At 46.2% G+C, this 17,170-nt stretch overlaps 1 protein-coding gene across 15 annotated transcripts in view; it reads left to right on the top strand.

Annotated features, from left to right (window-relative positions):
• Positions 1–17,170, top strand: part of FOXP1 (forkhead box P1) — a 365,602-nt gene that overhangs the window by 305,684 nt on the left and 42,748 nt on the right. For all 15 annotated transcript variants that reach the window (XM_035338130.1, XM_035338132.1, XM_035338123.1 and 12 more), the window contains one exon: positions 12,880–12,984. In XM_035338130.1, the coding sequence (XP_035194021.1) occupies positions 12,880–12,984 (105 nt within the window). The remainder of the gene's footprint in view (positions 1–12,879; positions 12,985–17,170) is intronic.

The raw sequence follows: 17,170 nt of genomic DNA, 5'->3' as shown, positions 1-17,170 counted from the left end.
GTAAAGCTGTTTCCCCCCGCTCCCTCTTGGGCTTTTGAGAAGGAGTGGGCTGCGGGAGGCAAGTTGGTTATGTGGGAGTTACTGTCATCGCTGGCACATGGCGCTGGGATAGTTCAGGCCGTGTTTTATGGGGTTCCTGATCCCACCAGAGCGCGTGAGCCCTGTGAAGCAGGAGGCGCTCAGCCGGCTGTAGTGGCAGCAGAAGCACCCACCTGCGTGCAAGTCGTCGGTGAGCGGCAGCTCGGCTGAATGTGCAGGGTAAAGGCACGTTTTCACTATAAAGAAGTTTCAAAATAGCAGGAGAAAGGCAGGCACTGGCTGCTCGGCGTGCCCACGCGTCGCCGTGCCGCGGGCCCAGTGCCACCGCTGCGCACGCAGAAAGAAGCTCTGGTGCTGTGCCGGGCAAGTTCTCCTGCAGGGCACGGAGCCAAGGGCAGGCGGGTGGCTGTTGTCACCCCGGGACGTGGCCGTACTTCAGGGCAGCAACACGCCCTTGGAAGCAGGAGGCAGCCTCTGTTGTGGGCACGGGCCAGGGAGGATATTGCTGCTGCGCTTGGTTTATACGTGCCCCGCGCACGGGGCTTTCACGGGAATGAAACAATTCCAGCTATAAATAATGGGTTAATGCTTTCATTCATTTGGGCTTTAAATGTATATTACATCCATGCTTTTGTCCCACATTTCGCCCCGTTCCTGTAAGTAGCAGCAGCAGCAGCTCTGGGGTTTGGTGCACAGCAATCTGTTACGGAGATAAATAATCTGCTTTGGCATGACACTCCTACTCTCCTCTTTAATTTGTCTTACACAAGGAAAATTATAATTAAATCATTCAGGGTAAACCCTTGAGTGTAGAGAAGGAAAAAACACACTTTGGTAAAGATTGCCAATAGAGACCAACTTCCCTGTTGTGCCGTGCAGAGACATTTATCAATATTCAGCACTATTAAAGAGAGAACATTTCGTGTGATTTGTGAGGCGGATGCCAAAGCTCAAATCAAGGCTTGTTAAGATCCTTTCCCCATGCAATCATGGGCATTCAGCATCATTAGAATTCAGCACTGACTGTGTGTTTCATGCTTTGATTTTACTCAGACAATTTAATAATGTTTATTGTGCTGATTATATATATAAATTCACTCAATGCAATAAACATACCTCAGTCATCAGTACCCTAAGGGAAATATTTAGTTATAGATACTTGTATTCACTCAGGATAAGCGAAAGTGAGACCATCAACCAGCATGCAAACCTCTCATCATCTTATCAGCATTTGGGTTTCTTCACTAGCGAGCGTTTTTCCTCCACCTCGGTAAATAAATAAATTAGGGCAGCCCGGTACGTACATCTGCTGTGCTTACAGATGTCAAGGGCAGGACCGGCTTCCGTGTTGTTCCACTGCATCTTCCTTGGGGAAAGCTTGGTTATTTTCATGGGAAGAGCAGAGGAACAGAGCCGAGGGATGTTTGGTCACTTGAGGTGACTGCTGACTGTAACCTGATGGGCAGCGGGTGTCCCAAAGCCTGCGTGTGCAGGGATATTCCCCATGTGGGCAGGTTTTGCAGCGGAGGTGGCTCTGGCTGAACACGTGCCAGGAGGTTTGCAGATGCAAACCTCTTTAGCTTGTGAGCCCTCCAGAAAGCCCCTTCCCTTACTGCGATGGTGTCTCTGCATCTTGGGGCAGCCCTGGTTCAGCCCTTACACCGTGTCTGGGAGCCGTTCCTGTGTTCACTGGAGGATGGAGGCTGTACCTACAGAAGTGAGCCAGCGAAGGTGCAGATCTGTTTGGGAAACATCTGTTCGCGAGGGATAAGGGGAAGAGTTGGAGGCAGAGGCTGCATGTCCAGGAGACCTTTCTCCATCTTGCAGCAATCCCACGTTTGCCTGCTGATGTCTTAGTGTCCCTTCCTGCCCTCCTGTCCTCCCACCTAAGCAAGTGGCCATCTCATAGGAAAGATAGATGAGATAAACGGGGATTTTTAAATGGCTGTTCTTGCCAGTATCGCAGGAGGAAGGAGGCTGGAGAAAGCTCTGAAGGGGAGCGAGCGGAAGGGCCTGGCAGACCACTGATCTGCTGCTCCGGCTTAATGCGCTGTGTTTTACTGTTGTTATCTGCGGTGCCAGCTGATCCTCCCATCGAAATCCCAGGGCCCTTAGACGAGGGCATTAGGATTCAGCACAATTAAGAATTACAGATTTCGGTCCATTATTAATGCTCGGGATGAAACGCCTCAGCCCGCAGTCCATATGCTGCCCGGGCCTGATCCTCCCCTGGCCGGCAGCTCCACACAGTCCCTGGCCCTTGCCCGGCGCTGGTGCCAGCAGCGGCTCTGCTCAGCCACGGCTCCTCCCAGCTGTTCCTCGTGGTTACCTGAGCTCCTTGCACTTCACCATCAGAGTTTCATTAGGTTTGGTTTCCTCAAATCCATCCCCTGGTAAGCAATGGGTGTTCCTACCGTGCTGCCTCCCCGACGGCGCTTGGTCGCTGCGTGGGATGTGGGTGCAAACCCCACCAGGACCCCTACCAGTACCTGAGCAGCTCGTGGGGCTGGCCGGGGGAGCCCAGTGACTCCCCGTGGTGGCTGCGTTCCTTCCTGACGTGCCCAGTGCTGGGGCTGTCACAGCATCACCCACACCACGGCTGTACAGCTCGCAGCATCCGACCCGATCCTGCCGGAGCCAGCGAAATTGCCGCCGTTGCTCTCCCCGTCTGAGTCACTGCTCGGGGTAATGGGCTTTGAAAAGTACCGGCTGTGACTCAGACCTGGAGTTGCTGTTCTTGGGTTTGAAACCTCAGCAGGCACTTGTTGTTACCGGTATCCGAATTCAGGCCGTAGCACCCCGTGCCGCCTGCCCCCTCGGTTCTTCTTTCCGAGGAGCCTCCCGTCAGTCGCACAGACCGTTTGCTCCCGGCCCGTCTGGGCGTCCTTTGATCACGTTACGGCTTTCAGAGAACTGTTTGCTAAACCCTAGAAAGGTGTTTCTGGTTTGTTTTATTTTGTTGTTTCCCCCCCCCCCAGCAGAAGATGCTGAGTTAACTCATCTGTAGGCACTCGGTGCAGTGTGTGGCCCTCAGCTGGGCGAGGGGGCTGTGTCTGACACCGCGCAGCACCGGGATCTGCCCTGCCACCAGGGAGCTCCCAAACACAACCGGCTCCTTGGTTTCTGCTCACATGTAATAATGATCACTCGTACAACTCCAAACACGAAGCTAATGTATCAAAAAGCACTTAAAATAGATCGGGTGAGCCTTGGCAGACACAGAACAGAACTTTTCCAAATTTTAGCATATGTATTGTTTTATTCCTCCATCTGGCCAACAGATCATTGTTTGATATCTGAGTGCTTTGCATATCTCCTCCCTTTTCTTGCAACTGAGATACTTACACGTGCGTTTAATACAGCTTAATGCTATTTTTACATAGCAGAGAAAGAGCTGACGGCTTTCTGTTAATTGCATGCGCTTTGCAGTTAAACTTTTACTAAAACATTCCTGTCTAAATACTTGAAGTCCAATGAAAATTTGCCCTATTCTTTTATTAGAGGTGTTTATGTAGCGGTCTTAAAAAGTGACCTGGTTTTGTTTTACTGCACTGTGGATTCCTGATCTTTTTTTTTTTTTCCTTTTTTTTTTTCCTATTTTTTTTGGATTTCCTCCTGTGTGCAGTTGTCCTTCCTCAGCATTTGTTCGGGAGACCCGACTGTCCCAAAGAGCTGAGCAGGGAGCTAGTGAAGAGCTGCACCATTTTTTTTATCGTACATCCCCCAGCCCGAGAATGGAAAAGAAACACCCTTGAAAATGCCATAAAAGCGGAGAAGTTAGGTGATTTTTGTGTGACTATTTTCTCTGCTGTTCAATAAACCCGAAGCCGTTAGCCTGACAGCTGTTATATCATGTTAGATCGCACTGCTAAGATATTGAGTAGCATTTAAAGTAGAACGCCACCATTAAGCTTTATAAACTTTAGCCATTTCACTATGGTTTAATGGAAAAAAATGAGTTTTTCAATAAAATGACATCATTTTTCCCAGGTTGTAACGTTCACTTTACAACTGTTTTTCTTTAATTCAATTTATTTTACTTTTCTTTTTCTTGGCATCCTTTTTTTTCTTGCAGTTCGTGAGGGAGGAGATCTCCCTTCGTAGAGCAGCTGGGTCCTGCTCGGAGCCCTCCTCCCTCGATGAGCGGGGCTCTGCTTTTGTCGGGCTGAGGTTGGTGCTGGGGATTTGTGCTCTACCTGCTGCGCTCCTGGAAAATGGTGCGGAGCAGCGTGTGCAACGCAGGCAGGTACTTGTCCCTATCGCTGGTGCTTTCAGGGGGCATGGGGCTCTAATTTCTCCCGTGCTCGCGGAAAGCACAAGTATATTTGATGGTGTATTCTTCTCATTAAGACCGCGGCGTAAGCCCGGCGATACGCGTTGCAGCTCGTCAGTTTGGGCCGCGGGAATAAAGACGATAACCGTTGGGAAACGGTCTCGGGAACCGAGCAACGGATCCGCTGGCCAGAGAATGCTTCGGACTGTAATTTTCCTTTTTGTGTGGACTCAAAAATAACATCGTGATGGGCCCTTAAATACCGCTTCGTACACAGAGCACAATTTCCACAGCACAGGTGGTGCTAATATAGGACAGTCCCCCAGGCACTTGTCGCCAGGAGTTGTACAGCTTGTTCAGTGTCTGCATCCATATGGCAATCTGTCCCATTCATAGAAAGACATTGTAGCTGTGCCTGTGGGTGCTGTGGTCAATGTAGTGTAAAAAGTAGATTTTTAACTCTCGGCAACCTATGTTCTGCTGTTTGTTTTATCGTGGAATCCAATTTATAACGGGGGGGGGAGGGGGGGGAGAAATCAGCTCTGAGCAGATTCCAGAACAATCTCGCTGGCTGCAGTTTGTGTTTGCTCTTGGAGCACCTGGTTAATCAGCAGGTGCACCAGCCCCGCTCCCAGCCCCGCTCTAATGAACAGTTTACAGGAAGTCTTGCTCGGAAGAAACATTTTCGTCCTTGTTTATACTGTGAATTAACTCCGAAGTTGCAAAGCTGCAAAGGGTAGTAGCTGGCCGCCTGTGTCACGCAACTCTCTCTTCCCTCTTTATCTTCTCCTTTCTATCTTGTTGGGTGGCGAGGTGACGTGGCAGAGCCTCCCTGGCAGTGACAAGAAGGATGCTGGGTCCCCTGGTGCCACCCATGTGCTGCTGCTGCCGCCGGGGCGCCCCAAGGAAGGGCACGGCGCAGCAAAGGGGCTCTCGCAGAGGGGGGGCCGCAGCCGTGGCGGGGCGCAGCGGTTCGAGGATAAACAAGTGAGCGGGATTTATGGCTGCTCTGGTAGCTATCATCCCGCTGCCAAATGTTGTTCTGCTTTAGCGTGACTATTTGTTATGCCTTTCAGTAAACACAAACAAATAGACGCCTAGCACCTGCAGCAGCATCTGATATTTACACTACCTGTATGATTCAGCGTGCTTCCCTGGGGAAACAGGCTGGTGTCCTATGGATTTTAGTGCTTTTTTAAACCAGCATCCTTTGGAGGGAAAGCAAGCGGCGGGGGGAATTCAGCGGTTTAATCGTGATTCTCCCTTGGAGTAGCTATTTATCACAATTATTTTTAGGACCGTTTTCCCAAACTGAGCTTTTTTAGCTGCCGCAGGACCGTGGCGGTGCAGGCACGCCGCACGGACTGTCACCGCCTGTGTGATGTGACGGTCACCTTCTGCGCTGCCTTTGGTGTGCCTGTGGGACAGGGTGGGAAATACCAAAGTGAATAATCCACGCTAATCATATCTGTTGATGTCTCACCGGTTTGTATCGGGGGGAGAGATCTGCCTCGGCTCTAAAGGTAGCAGAACATAATTGTGTTGTTTAACAAGAACAGATCTTGTTTCTCGGGGTTTTCTTTTGCTGTAAATTCAAGTGTAACAACAGAATATAAATTGCAGTGAAATAAGGTTGGCAAACAGGATCTTTTTACGAAGTATGTACGTATGGCTGTAATTTTACACCTCGGTCTCAGTGAAGTCCAAGGTCTAATCCTGTGTTTTTTAATCTTGCGCGTGTTCTTAAAAGTGTTGCTGAATCGGGGCCAAAGCCTTGCCGTCGCCCCTTCCCTCTGCCCTACAAATGGGCCATATAGGATGGATGGGGTTGCTGGGCTGAAAGTACAGGAAAAAAAAATCCCAGCACACCAGAGAGTGGTACGATCACGTTTTTTTCCTGATTAAACTAAGATACCGAATCAATCCCTTTTCATCTGAATAAATTAGGAGACAGTTCAGAGAGGAATAAAATGAGATGTAGCACGGATAAGTAGAAAGCAGCCCAGATAGGAACTAAAAATTCCAAACTGCCTTCTCAAACCGCCACGTCAGCCGCTCCACGTCGATTGTGTGGGAAAGGACTGAGGCATGATCGGGGTTGAGCAACGAAGGTGGGACGTTCTGTGCCGTGGCTCAGTGAAAAAGGTGAGTGCAGTCATGGGTGGTGTAAACACGCGTCTCGCATCCGAGTCGGCCCTTTTTCCTGGTCCCCATTATGCAGAACCAGTTAAACCACAATTAGAGTGCGACGTACAATTGGCCACTCGCTTGCAGAAAGGATCAAGAGAAGCTGGAGCAAATCTAGAGGAGAGCAGCTAGGATGATAAAGGAGTTGGAGGGAATAGGCTATGAAGACAGATTAAAGGGAATTAAAGATCTACACCCTGGAAAAATAGAGGCTCTAGGAGGATGTGATTATGGTATGTAAGTACATGAAGTGATGCTACAAAGAGGAAGAGGGAAAAAATTGTTCTCATTAGTTAGCAATGCTGGAATTTAAAATCCAGCGTTTCAAATCATGTGCGTCTGGGTATATTTGATGTACTTTTCACCACAGCACTGAGGCACAAGGTTGAAATAAAAAAATACGAGTTTTAAATAGTGCAGAAACTCGTTAATGCTAAATTCAAGTGCAGGAATGGAATTTCCACCTGATAAGTGATGGATTCAATGCTGTGGGTTTTCTCTTTTTTTTTTTTTTTTTTTTTTCTTTTTTTTTTCTTTCAGTGGGCATTTCTTTTACATAGCCTAGCAATGGGCTCGATTCCTCCAAGGAGGTGATGGAGGGCAGTGGCTGTCGGGGCCCCGTGGCAGTTCGGTTGCGGGGTGGGAAGCGGGGCTGCCACTGGAAGAAGTACGAAGTACATTTAGAGTGCTAGAGGGTCATAATGTTGATTAATAATCCAAACCATCCGTTCACAGATTAAAACCAGAAGATGATGTGTTTAATTATCCAGTCTGGTTATACTCTCGCAGTGTGCTGTGGGGATGGGGGTGGAAGAGCAGGGGAACGCGAGCCAGATTTTGTCCTAGTCCTGCTGCAAATGCTCCGGCGCTCCCCTTGCAACAGGCGTGCAGGGAGCGGTGCCGCGGTCGCGTGAGGGCGTAGGCAGGGGTTGTCAGTGCTCTGCTGCTCTCGTGTTACAGCGGCGGTGCCGTGGCTTTGGACATTTTTTTTCTAGACGAGTATACAAGTTGGTGCGCTCCGATTAGAAGAGAGGATTTCAGCCTGTAGGCTGCAGTTTTAACCTGATTTGTCTTAAATTGGTGTAGTCATTTAAAATGTAATATACTACTCCTGTTACTTCCAATAGGGCTTGATGTAAAACATGAGCTTCTTTTAGCTCTCGGTCTGGATGTGGACTAAAGCAGTGAGGAAGGGGAGAAACGCAGCCTTACAAAGCAGCCAGAAGCCTGCACGCCAGCTCTCGGTAGAGCTGCCGCTGGCCACGCACGTCAAATGTCACCTCTCCAGAAGGCCCACGGCCCTCTGCGAAGCTTTACCTAGCGGTGGAGAGGCATTTACTGTGCTCAGACAATTCTCTCTTCACATCAAATACCTGCTTTCTGGGCAGTTGCTGGGGTGGAGGCATGAATATTTAGCCAGGCTGCGTATGTGGATTTAATGCTGCTCTTGATATGCGTATTTTTCTGAATCACAATTTAGAGAGGAAGGGGGTGCTAAGCCACACTGGTATTAATTCAGAAGGATTTGTACCAGTGTAACTTAACTGCAAAACATACCTTTATTCACTTGATTCTGTCATGAAGACAGAAACTTGCCTTCGAGTACGGGTGTTTGCCTGCTGTTGGTGACTTAGGAATTGGTTAGTAGAAGGATTTAATCGTTAAAGCTTCCATTTTGATTTAAAATCAAATACAGCGAGCGTTTCTCACTCAGAGAATTTTGACATTCACCAGATTTATTCCCCTGTGCCTTTTGGTGAGCTTTAGGGCTCCCCAGGCAGTCCCGAGCGCAGGAGACCCGTCTCGGTTCCTGGTGGTGTCTCACCCCCTCCTGTACAGGACAGAAATCAGCAGTGGTGGCATTTCGCCCCGCTGGCTGTGCCACCCGCCTCGGCCCGAGGCATTGCGTGGTGCGAGGCTGAGCCCCGTGCTCCCACCCAGGCTTTGCACCACCGTCGCTTTCGCGGCACCTGGCAAAGATGAAGTCACTTCCCGTTGCCCCTGAAAAGTAAAAAAAAATAATTAAAAAAAGGCAATTCTGCTTTCCTCTTGGAAGAGGTCTGAGCTGAGCGCCCACAGAATTGCAGGAGATGTGGTATTGATTTTTTCAGTGTGCAGGTGGCTCAGACATGTTCTCTGCACCGTTAAAACGTGAGCAGATGCTTCATAACTGTAATAGAAAATAAGGATGCTTCTCTACATCCCTGACTTCCCCCAGTGTTTTGGCAAAGATCGTTGGCCCAAGCAGATGTGGAAGAGAGACAGTGGAATATGAACTATGTCAGTGTCATGAATATTTAAAATATGGTCTGCTCTGTGGCAGAAGTGCTATTTATTACTGAGGCTTCTGCTTGCTTGGCTTTTACATCCAACCGTGACTTTCCTGCCAGTGTTTCCAGGCATGGTACCCAGTTTCACCTGGTTAGTAAGTGTGGAAGAAGTGAACCAGGGGTGGCTTTTGTGCTGGTGCTTTGGTCACTGCTTTCCCCTGTACCCCCTGTGCTCCTGCCTTTAGTTTGGGTAAATGCCACCCAGTTTCTTCATCTGGACGCCTGTGGCTTCTCTACCTGCAAGTCCCCGGTGATGCTGCAGCCCAGCAGATACATCCCGAAAGCTCGCTGGGCCAAACCGTGCAGGTCGGTGGGTTGTGGTTCACTTCCAGAGCCCCCAGAGCTCCCCGGGGTGACAAAGGCAGCAGTGCATCCCCCTGTGCTCCACACACACAGCTCCCAGAGCCCTGGAAGCACCTGGCCCTTGGCCCCGGCCCCGCGGAGCCGCCTTTCCGGAAGGCAGGCTGCAGGCAGCAAGAGCTAAGTGGACACTTACGCAGTTTGCAGCTTCCCACATGGATTTCGTTACTTTGCCGTATGTCATGAATAAGCTGACTTACGCAAGAAATTTTACTTGCCAGAGGGTTATTTGTTGTGCTTTGATGTAATAATGCTGCACTGTTGCGTTATTTGGAATTAATTCTATTGTATGTTAAGCATTTTGTATGCAAATAGCTTACAAGGAAGATAAAAAAGACATAGTCTTCATTTTGCCTCGTGTGTTCCTTCGTCGTATTGTTATAAAATTGCTTCCACTTAACTGCTGTTGCATCACCAGTACCCAACCAGGAATACGCATTCCTGGGAAGGAGAGGGTGACAGAAACAAACACCTACTCTAATGTGTCATTAGAAATCAAACAGACCAAAAACCTGCTTCTGCTTGCCAATGCTCGGATCTTCTGCGAGCCTGTCTCTGCAGTGAGACCAAGGATGCATCCAGATGACAGAAACTGTGCCTGCATGCAGGCACAATATCATCGAGCAATTAAAAAATATACATTCGTATTGTGCCCAGAGAACTGTTTGTTTATGTACTGGATTAAAATCTTCATTTTCCACCTCTGTTTGCTTAAACAAAGTGAGTACTTAGATCGGTTAAAGGAAAACAGAGTTCCCCATTCATTTCCACTGGCTGTGTATCTTCTGTGCGTTATATCCGTTTCTGCATAAACCGCCCTTTGTTTTGTTTTGAGGTGCTTCTTAAGGCTGCACCAGCGAACAAGTGGCAATCTATAACATCTCCAGAAGTGGGATGGATGAAATAGCAGTAATCTGATAGTGACACATAAAGGTCACCGAAACGCACGACTGAAAAGCCCCGGAGCGGGATCGCAGTAACCGGCTTCAGAAAGGCGCTGCCTACGGAGGGTGCCTGCGTTTTTCTTTACATACCAAGGGCTTTTTTTCTCTTTGAAGTATCTATTTTTGGTAGGTTTAAGTAGTTGCTCTGCTCTGTCACATGGCAGTGGAAGCTGTACGTAGGTGTTAAGTACATTACGCTTAGCGTCTTGTTAGCAAAAACGACCTTTTAAGTTCCTGTTTACGGTCAGCGCCGGTCTCCCTGGCTATTGACAGCACTAGCCTTCGACACGCTGAGTGCGGTGTGCAGTTGATACTCTCTTGGTCCTTCCGTCATTTTCTTTGGACACAATACCCAGGGTATCATGTCCTACATAGTTTGTCTTGTCTTGTGCAAGATCCCTGGAAAGAAAGGAGATTTGCACTTGGATTTAAAAAATAAATACAAAGCTCGGTAGGACTCTTTCCGTTGACTTGGCCATGGCCTTCAGGCTCTCATGGAGAAACTTTAAAAAACCCTGCTGGGGGTTTAAGCCATGTGACTGCTGTTGATATTATAATGAGATTTACAGTGCTTAAACCCCACAGGAGACCGACTCCTTACTTGGTGTCACATGGCGTTTCTGCACTCGTCTTGGGGTATGGGTAACACTCGCTGTGTAAATTAATAGGCTACAATTTTTTGGGTTCTGCCAAACAGACTGAAATCATAACTCTCATATATAGTCTTCGTGGACTTTAATGGAGTGTTAACATGAAAGCCTACTTCCTCACACTTTGCTTTATTCAGATATAGAAGCAGATGACAAAACCCATTATTTTCCAAATTACTCTTTTCCAATGTGTATGGAGGGCATTTGACCATATGCATGTCTAACTTGAGTGGATAGTGTATCTTCAGCCGCCCTCCCTCTTCTTCAACTGAGGAAACGTGTGCTGTAGTAATTTTCTAATTTGCTTGCCATCGAATGCATCGGTCCCTTTGTTCTTTTCAAAAACTCAACAGATAGAGCCTCTCCCATTTGCATGTTTTAAAATCTGATTAAGTGAAATATTCCCTTATAGAGAAAACCTTTTGCAAGTCTTTCCACCTACAGTGTTTTTTTGTCCTTTTTTTTTTTGCTTGAGAAACTATTTAGAAACTGTCAGAATTAATATTTTAATGAAATCATAAATTCATGTCATGTGCATCTCATAATACCTTTTCCAGTCAGATCTGTACCTTTTTGCTTCAACAGGAATTTTTAAAAAAAATTAAAAATCCTTCAGTTATCTTCAGATTATTGTTGGGCCTAAACGCAGAAGTGCCGGAATCTGGGCAGCAATTTCTCAGGCAACTTCCTTGCATTTGAGTTAACACTTTGGGTATTTTCTACAGCGCTCTTGCTATCCAATGCAAATAATACCAACAAAATTTTGTTACGGTACGCAGGCAGATAGTATTACAGAAGAAGAATAAACGGCATTTCCACATGTGTATAAACATAAAATGGCAGAAAGTAGGTGTTTATCCATAACGTTACCTGTAATCCAGAATAAAGTAAGTCATAAAAGCCACACCTAGATGCTGGTATGTGTTCATATCCTTTGTGTATGTTTGAAGTTCATAATACGGCACAGGCACTCTAGCAAAAAGATTTGCTGTGAAAAATAGATATGTGTGTAAGCATAAAATAGGGATTTCAATATTATTTTGACATTTTGTGTTTAAAGTCATCTAAGGTTATGGAAAATGTTGCAAAAATAATTCCTTTACTTAAGAAGTTTCCATGCAGAAGTTGAATAAAGAAGATATTTTAGAATATGGTTCATCAGTTAGTGCAACAGATACATTTCCCTGAGCACCACATGGCCTGGATCAAAGCGTCTCATGACTTGGATCAGTGCAGCCAAATCATTACGTATTGATTGGAATCCCACTGAAGGATTAACCCCTTAGTGTTCATACGAATTTTTTCTTTAACCCTGCTCTCAGTAGTCAGAAAGCTTGGTGACGTTGCTGCCAAATCTTAGCAAGGTTAACAGCCCCCACTAACCCCTCGTGCTGTGGAGTCCTTTGATTACATGGTTCCTTTTTTATGACGGGTTTCACATTTGAAAGTATGGGTGAATCTGGTTTACTGGGATGTAAGAAGGCTGTACTTGTGCAAAGAAACAGCCTGCAAAAGGGGAGAAATAAAACTGAGGGGGGAAAAAAAGCAATAAGAAAAACGAACAAACAAAAAAACACAGAAAACAAATACCCACCCCATTAGGTAGATAACATGATGGGAAAAAGCCAAGGATGCAAACTTCATGCTTTTCTTCTTTCTATAGTGGTGTGGAACAGCTTGTGTCTACCTGCATTGTGGTATAAGAATATATCTCTTTATGGAGATTACTTTTCTTCCCAATGAAGTTGAATTGTAAATATGCAATGTTCATAAATTTCTCAGCAAAATATCAAGCTGGATATTAAGCAGGTCTGTCAAATGATTTCTCCCCCATCCATGTTAATTTAAATTCTTTACAAAGCTTTTAATTAATGAATGAAATGTAGGAGGATAGCTAAGTAAGAATGACACGTTTCACTCTGCAAATGGTATTTAATTCTGCATGAAATCCCATGCACAGCGTCAGGTGGGTACCGTGAGATGTTAGGGATGTTTCAGGATCTGTTGTTTGCTGCTCTTTGGAGTCTTTGTCAAGAGTAATTGGTGCGGTACATTCAGTTACAACACTTTCTCTCTTTTCTCTTTCTCTCCTCCAGTTTATCCCACGAGGAGCACTCACACAGCCATCCGCTCTATGGACACGGCGTATGCAAATGGCCAGGCTGTGAAGCAGTATGTGAAGACTTCCAGTCGTTTCTAAAGTAAGAATGTTTTCTTGGCACTTGCATTGTACAGAAAGCATGCCCTGAAATTTTGTGTGCTGTCACTCACCCACGGGCCTGATGCAAAGCCCATTGAAGTCAACTGAGAGCTCCCTTTCACTTCAGTGGCTTTTGGATCAGGCTCAAGACCGTTTTAACAGGGGATAGTAAATTAGCCCCGTGGGGAAAGTATGGTCTTGCTCAGTGTATTACTATAAAATAGATTGTTTGCAATTCTGCAGCCTTTTTTTTTTTATTTAAATAATTTTAAGTTGCAGTATTGATAATGTAAACAATGCAACCTTGATTTAACCTTGATTTCAGTTTAATTTAGAAATTTAGTCTTAAATTAACTCTGTAATTGAACAGAGAATTGCAGAGCATCACGTGAAATTTAATTTATGTCAAATAAGTAACTAATGAACAAAGTCTACACTACTAAAAATAAACTATAATTATATTAATTGGGCCCCTGCAGTTTGCTGCAGACCTTTCCTTGCTGCCAAAGAACACAGTTTTACACGTTGCATAAACAGTGCATTATGGACTAGTATGTGGTAATGCGTGCATCCCAATGCAGGGAAGGACCAGCAGAGCTCTAATAACTTACACATGGCTGCTCCACAGCTAAATCATCAGCCTCACCCCTCCAAGCTGGAGCAAAAACTGTTTCTACCACAAAAGAGTTTTCTGTCTGGGTAGATCACCAGGTACACACATGTTTTTGGTGCATCCATGTTCTTGAATGTTTGTGTACTGATCTCTTTGAAATGATTATGGCTTATTCAATTGTTAGATCTCGAAAGACCAACTGGCCAGGCAATGCTTGTGATTTAAATGCACAAAGGGACAAATTCTCCCATTTACAATGGTGATCTCATGTAGTTAGTCCACATAAGTACATGGAATTCATCAGGATGGATAAGTAGAATTGGTCCCTAAACGTCCAGCTGTATCTTCTGTCTGGGGCAGTTCCTGGATTTTTATGTGAGGGAGGGAAAGGTGATAGCAAGTGGAGGATGTTTGTTAGGTGATGAGGTGCAGATAGGTTTTTGCTCTCAGAACAGAGTGGGCAAGTTTTGCTTCCACTGGCAAAACCCTCCTGAATTCAGTGGGAGTAGCACTGGTCCTAATATAAACATATAAGTCAGGAATGGTACAGTAATGAAAAGGTTCTCATTACAAGAGGATTACAAAATAAGAAGGTGCTAGTCATAAATTTCCATGAAGGGTGGCCTCGTTTCTTTTAATTCATCCTGTTGTTCACTTAAGTGAAATAAATGCTAATCTCTCCATACTTGCCAGCTCATTCATATTCATATGCCATACTATAGCGTTTAGACCTTTAAAACAATTCTATTTTTATTGCAGTTATCATAAGGGAAAGGTCCTGTGGTAGCCTTAGATACTGGAGTAACGCGTGTAGTCACATAAGGTCAGATGGTGCCACGTTTGCTTGCTGTGGTAGTCCTCTGTTGCAGGCAGATCTTGTGGTTTTAGGAGGGTTTGTTACAGAGCAGTGCACAGCTTGACGTGACCATGTGTAGAAAATACAGCCCTCGAGTCGCAATATGGATGGAGACGAGATGGGTTTTAGGCGATGATTTGGAGAAGTTTCAGTGACTAGACCCAGTTCACCCAGAGGAGGTGCTGGGAGCCATCAGTAGGTGGAAAACCTGAAAGGCATTACAGGCCAGGCTGGGCTTTAACCGGTCGTCAGCAGGAAGTGGCTCCATCTGCTCGCAGCTCCAACTATTCTGGTTCTTTTATCGCTCACCTTTTCAAGGTAGTGATCTTTTTTTCCCCATCGAACCCTTTCAGCAGAAATATTTTGTGTGACTTTCTTAAGCCCATTGGCTTATGGAAATTTTCTCATTATCCAAATTCTACGATGTCCAGACAAAGTCCTATTGTTCCGAGTGATGCTTAACCCAGAGTGAATGCAGAAACGAGTGTCCCTAAGCAGCGGACTGACCCTGTTAAGAAGTGAGCATTTCTTCATAAAATTATGCTGTAGCCTTCCAAGTCTCCTGTGGAGTATCTGTCCTTAAATTATATTGCCATTTATCAAAATTCATTAGGCAGTGAAAAGATAACAGGTAGATGCTTGAAGTTTCTTTCTGGTACTCATGTGATCCGCGAGGCTCTTTCGACAGGCCCCTCAAGAGAAAAGCTCTTGTTTACAAGTGAAATACAGGCTGTGTATCCATTGAGCATTGCTTAATTTCACTTAGCTCAGTAAAAAGGCCTGTTAGAAAAGCAAAGAGAAGTTACATGTGGAATGAAAGCCCTGTATGCCAATAAAATGCTTCAACAGTTAAGGGAGAAAAAAGGACTCACAGGTCTAAAACATGGTTCATTTCTTTTCCTCCTGAGGAAGAAATATCATAACTGTTGGTAAATCAAAAACAGAGATTTGACACTCTTCTGTGATCATTCTGTAGTGTTTGTTCCCAAGGTGAGGTACACCACAGGGCCCTTGATTTCAAAGATAAATACTGTACAAATAACGATCCTAGTTGTCTTTCACTCACAGCCAACAGGAGGATGCTTATCAGAACCAGCAGATACTCAGGCTATTGTACGCATTTATTTCCCTATTTCTTTTAGAAATAAGTTGCAGTTTTAGTGTTGTTTTTTAATATAACAGCCACTGGTTATCACGTGATGTGGCATCAGTTAGAGCTAACCGATAGCAGTGGGGGCTGCTGCTAAGCCTAATGAAACAGGAGCACCCCGCATGGTCCCCAGCGCTGCCCAAGCCTAAAAACAAAAACACGTCCAGTCCCACTGCTGTGACCTGGTGGCCTTCTGCCAAGCTGCAGGGAGCAAGGTGGAGGCTGGAGGGGGCACACGTGTCTCGTGTCTTAACTAGCGCCCGCGTCGCAGTCGGCAGCGAAAGAAGCAATTAGTAGCACAGAGCGACTTTCCTTCAGAATTGACTATATCCTTGATTTCATTTGCATGTGTTTAAAGACCGTTGCAGAGAGAAATATGCCCCTGTACGACAAGTTGTTTCGGAAATCACTACTGGAGGGAGGCTGGTTTATTCAGCAAGGTATCTAGGCATCCAGGGCAGAAATTGAAGGAGGAGATTGAATATGGGTTTATTTTCCCTTTTATCTTTTTTGTTGTTGTTGTTTCATTGTGGTTTAGAAGCGTTTAGTCATGGCTGTACCATTTTAAAAATAAATATATCCTTTAAATGAGAGATGCAGACCTTTGGAGAGATCCCGCAATCCCATAGTACAGTGATGCTAGTAATCTGCTTCATGTGCATTTAACTTTGATGAAATGAAGGAGAGTTTATGTGAAAGAAACTACTAAGTGCACTCTGTAATGTTTTCACAAGTGTTTTTATCATGGTAACATCTTGTTTACTTTAGTTGCCTGCCTAAAACTACTTGGAACATGTTAAGAAAACATTTCGAGAAGGCTTCTACAAAGAGGCTTTTGTTTAGCAGCAACTGTGAGACTGCTCAGCTCACAAAGGTGTTAACTTTCAACCCCTTAAGCACTTCCACATGAAATTCCAGCAACTATGTTTGTGGTTTTGGAAAAACAAAGTGTATATTAAAGAAACCAGGTATATGCTAATACACGTTGAGTAGGCCGGAAATCGTAAATTGTTTCAAACGCATTAATTGCTATCATTTGCATGTCAGAACGCCCCGCGCCCCACTCATCCGCAGTGTGCAGGGCAGGGACCTTTGGTGGAGCAGGGACCTTCTGAGGAGGAGGACGGGGAGCGGGCGCGGGGCAGAGCCCAGAGGCCATGCTGCGGCCTTCCCCGCACCGCGACCTCCGGCCTCCCCGACAGGAGGCCCGCGGGGCCGCCGCCGCCCCGCGTCCACTTCGGGACGAAAGCGGTCACTTGATTTCGGAGACCGCCACCTCCTTGGAGCTGCCGTTCGGGTTTCAGTGCCGCAGTTTCTTTTACAACATCCTTATTAACCTTTCTGACACTGCGCGGAAGTTCAAGACCTCTCCAGGCGCTGCAGGAGGAGGCCGGGTGGCCCAAATCCCACAGTGCCCTCTAGTGACACCTGCCGTGCCGGGAGGAAAAGTTCCCGAAAAGGAGCCCAGAGACAAACGGCCCTGCGCCTCCCGAGCGGCCGCAAAGCTGGCCAGCCTCAACCGGCTCGTGCGATGTCGCTTTTATTCGCACACACACAGATTTTCGCTC

This window comes from Oxyura jamaicensis, chromosome 12 (assembly GCF_011077185.1).
Source record: "Oxyura jamaicensis isolate SHBP4307 breed ruddy duck chromosome 12, BPBGC_Ojam_1.0, whole genome shotgun sequence".
Taxonomy (NCBI): Eukaryota; Metazoa; Chordata; class Aves; order Anseriformes; family Anatidae; genus Oxyura; species Oxyura jamaicensis.
The sequence above is the reverse complement of the archived record's forward strand: the minus strand, read 5'-3'. Positions and strand labels throughout refer to the sequence as shown.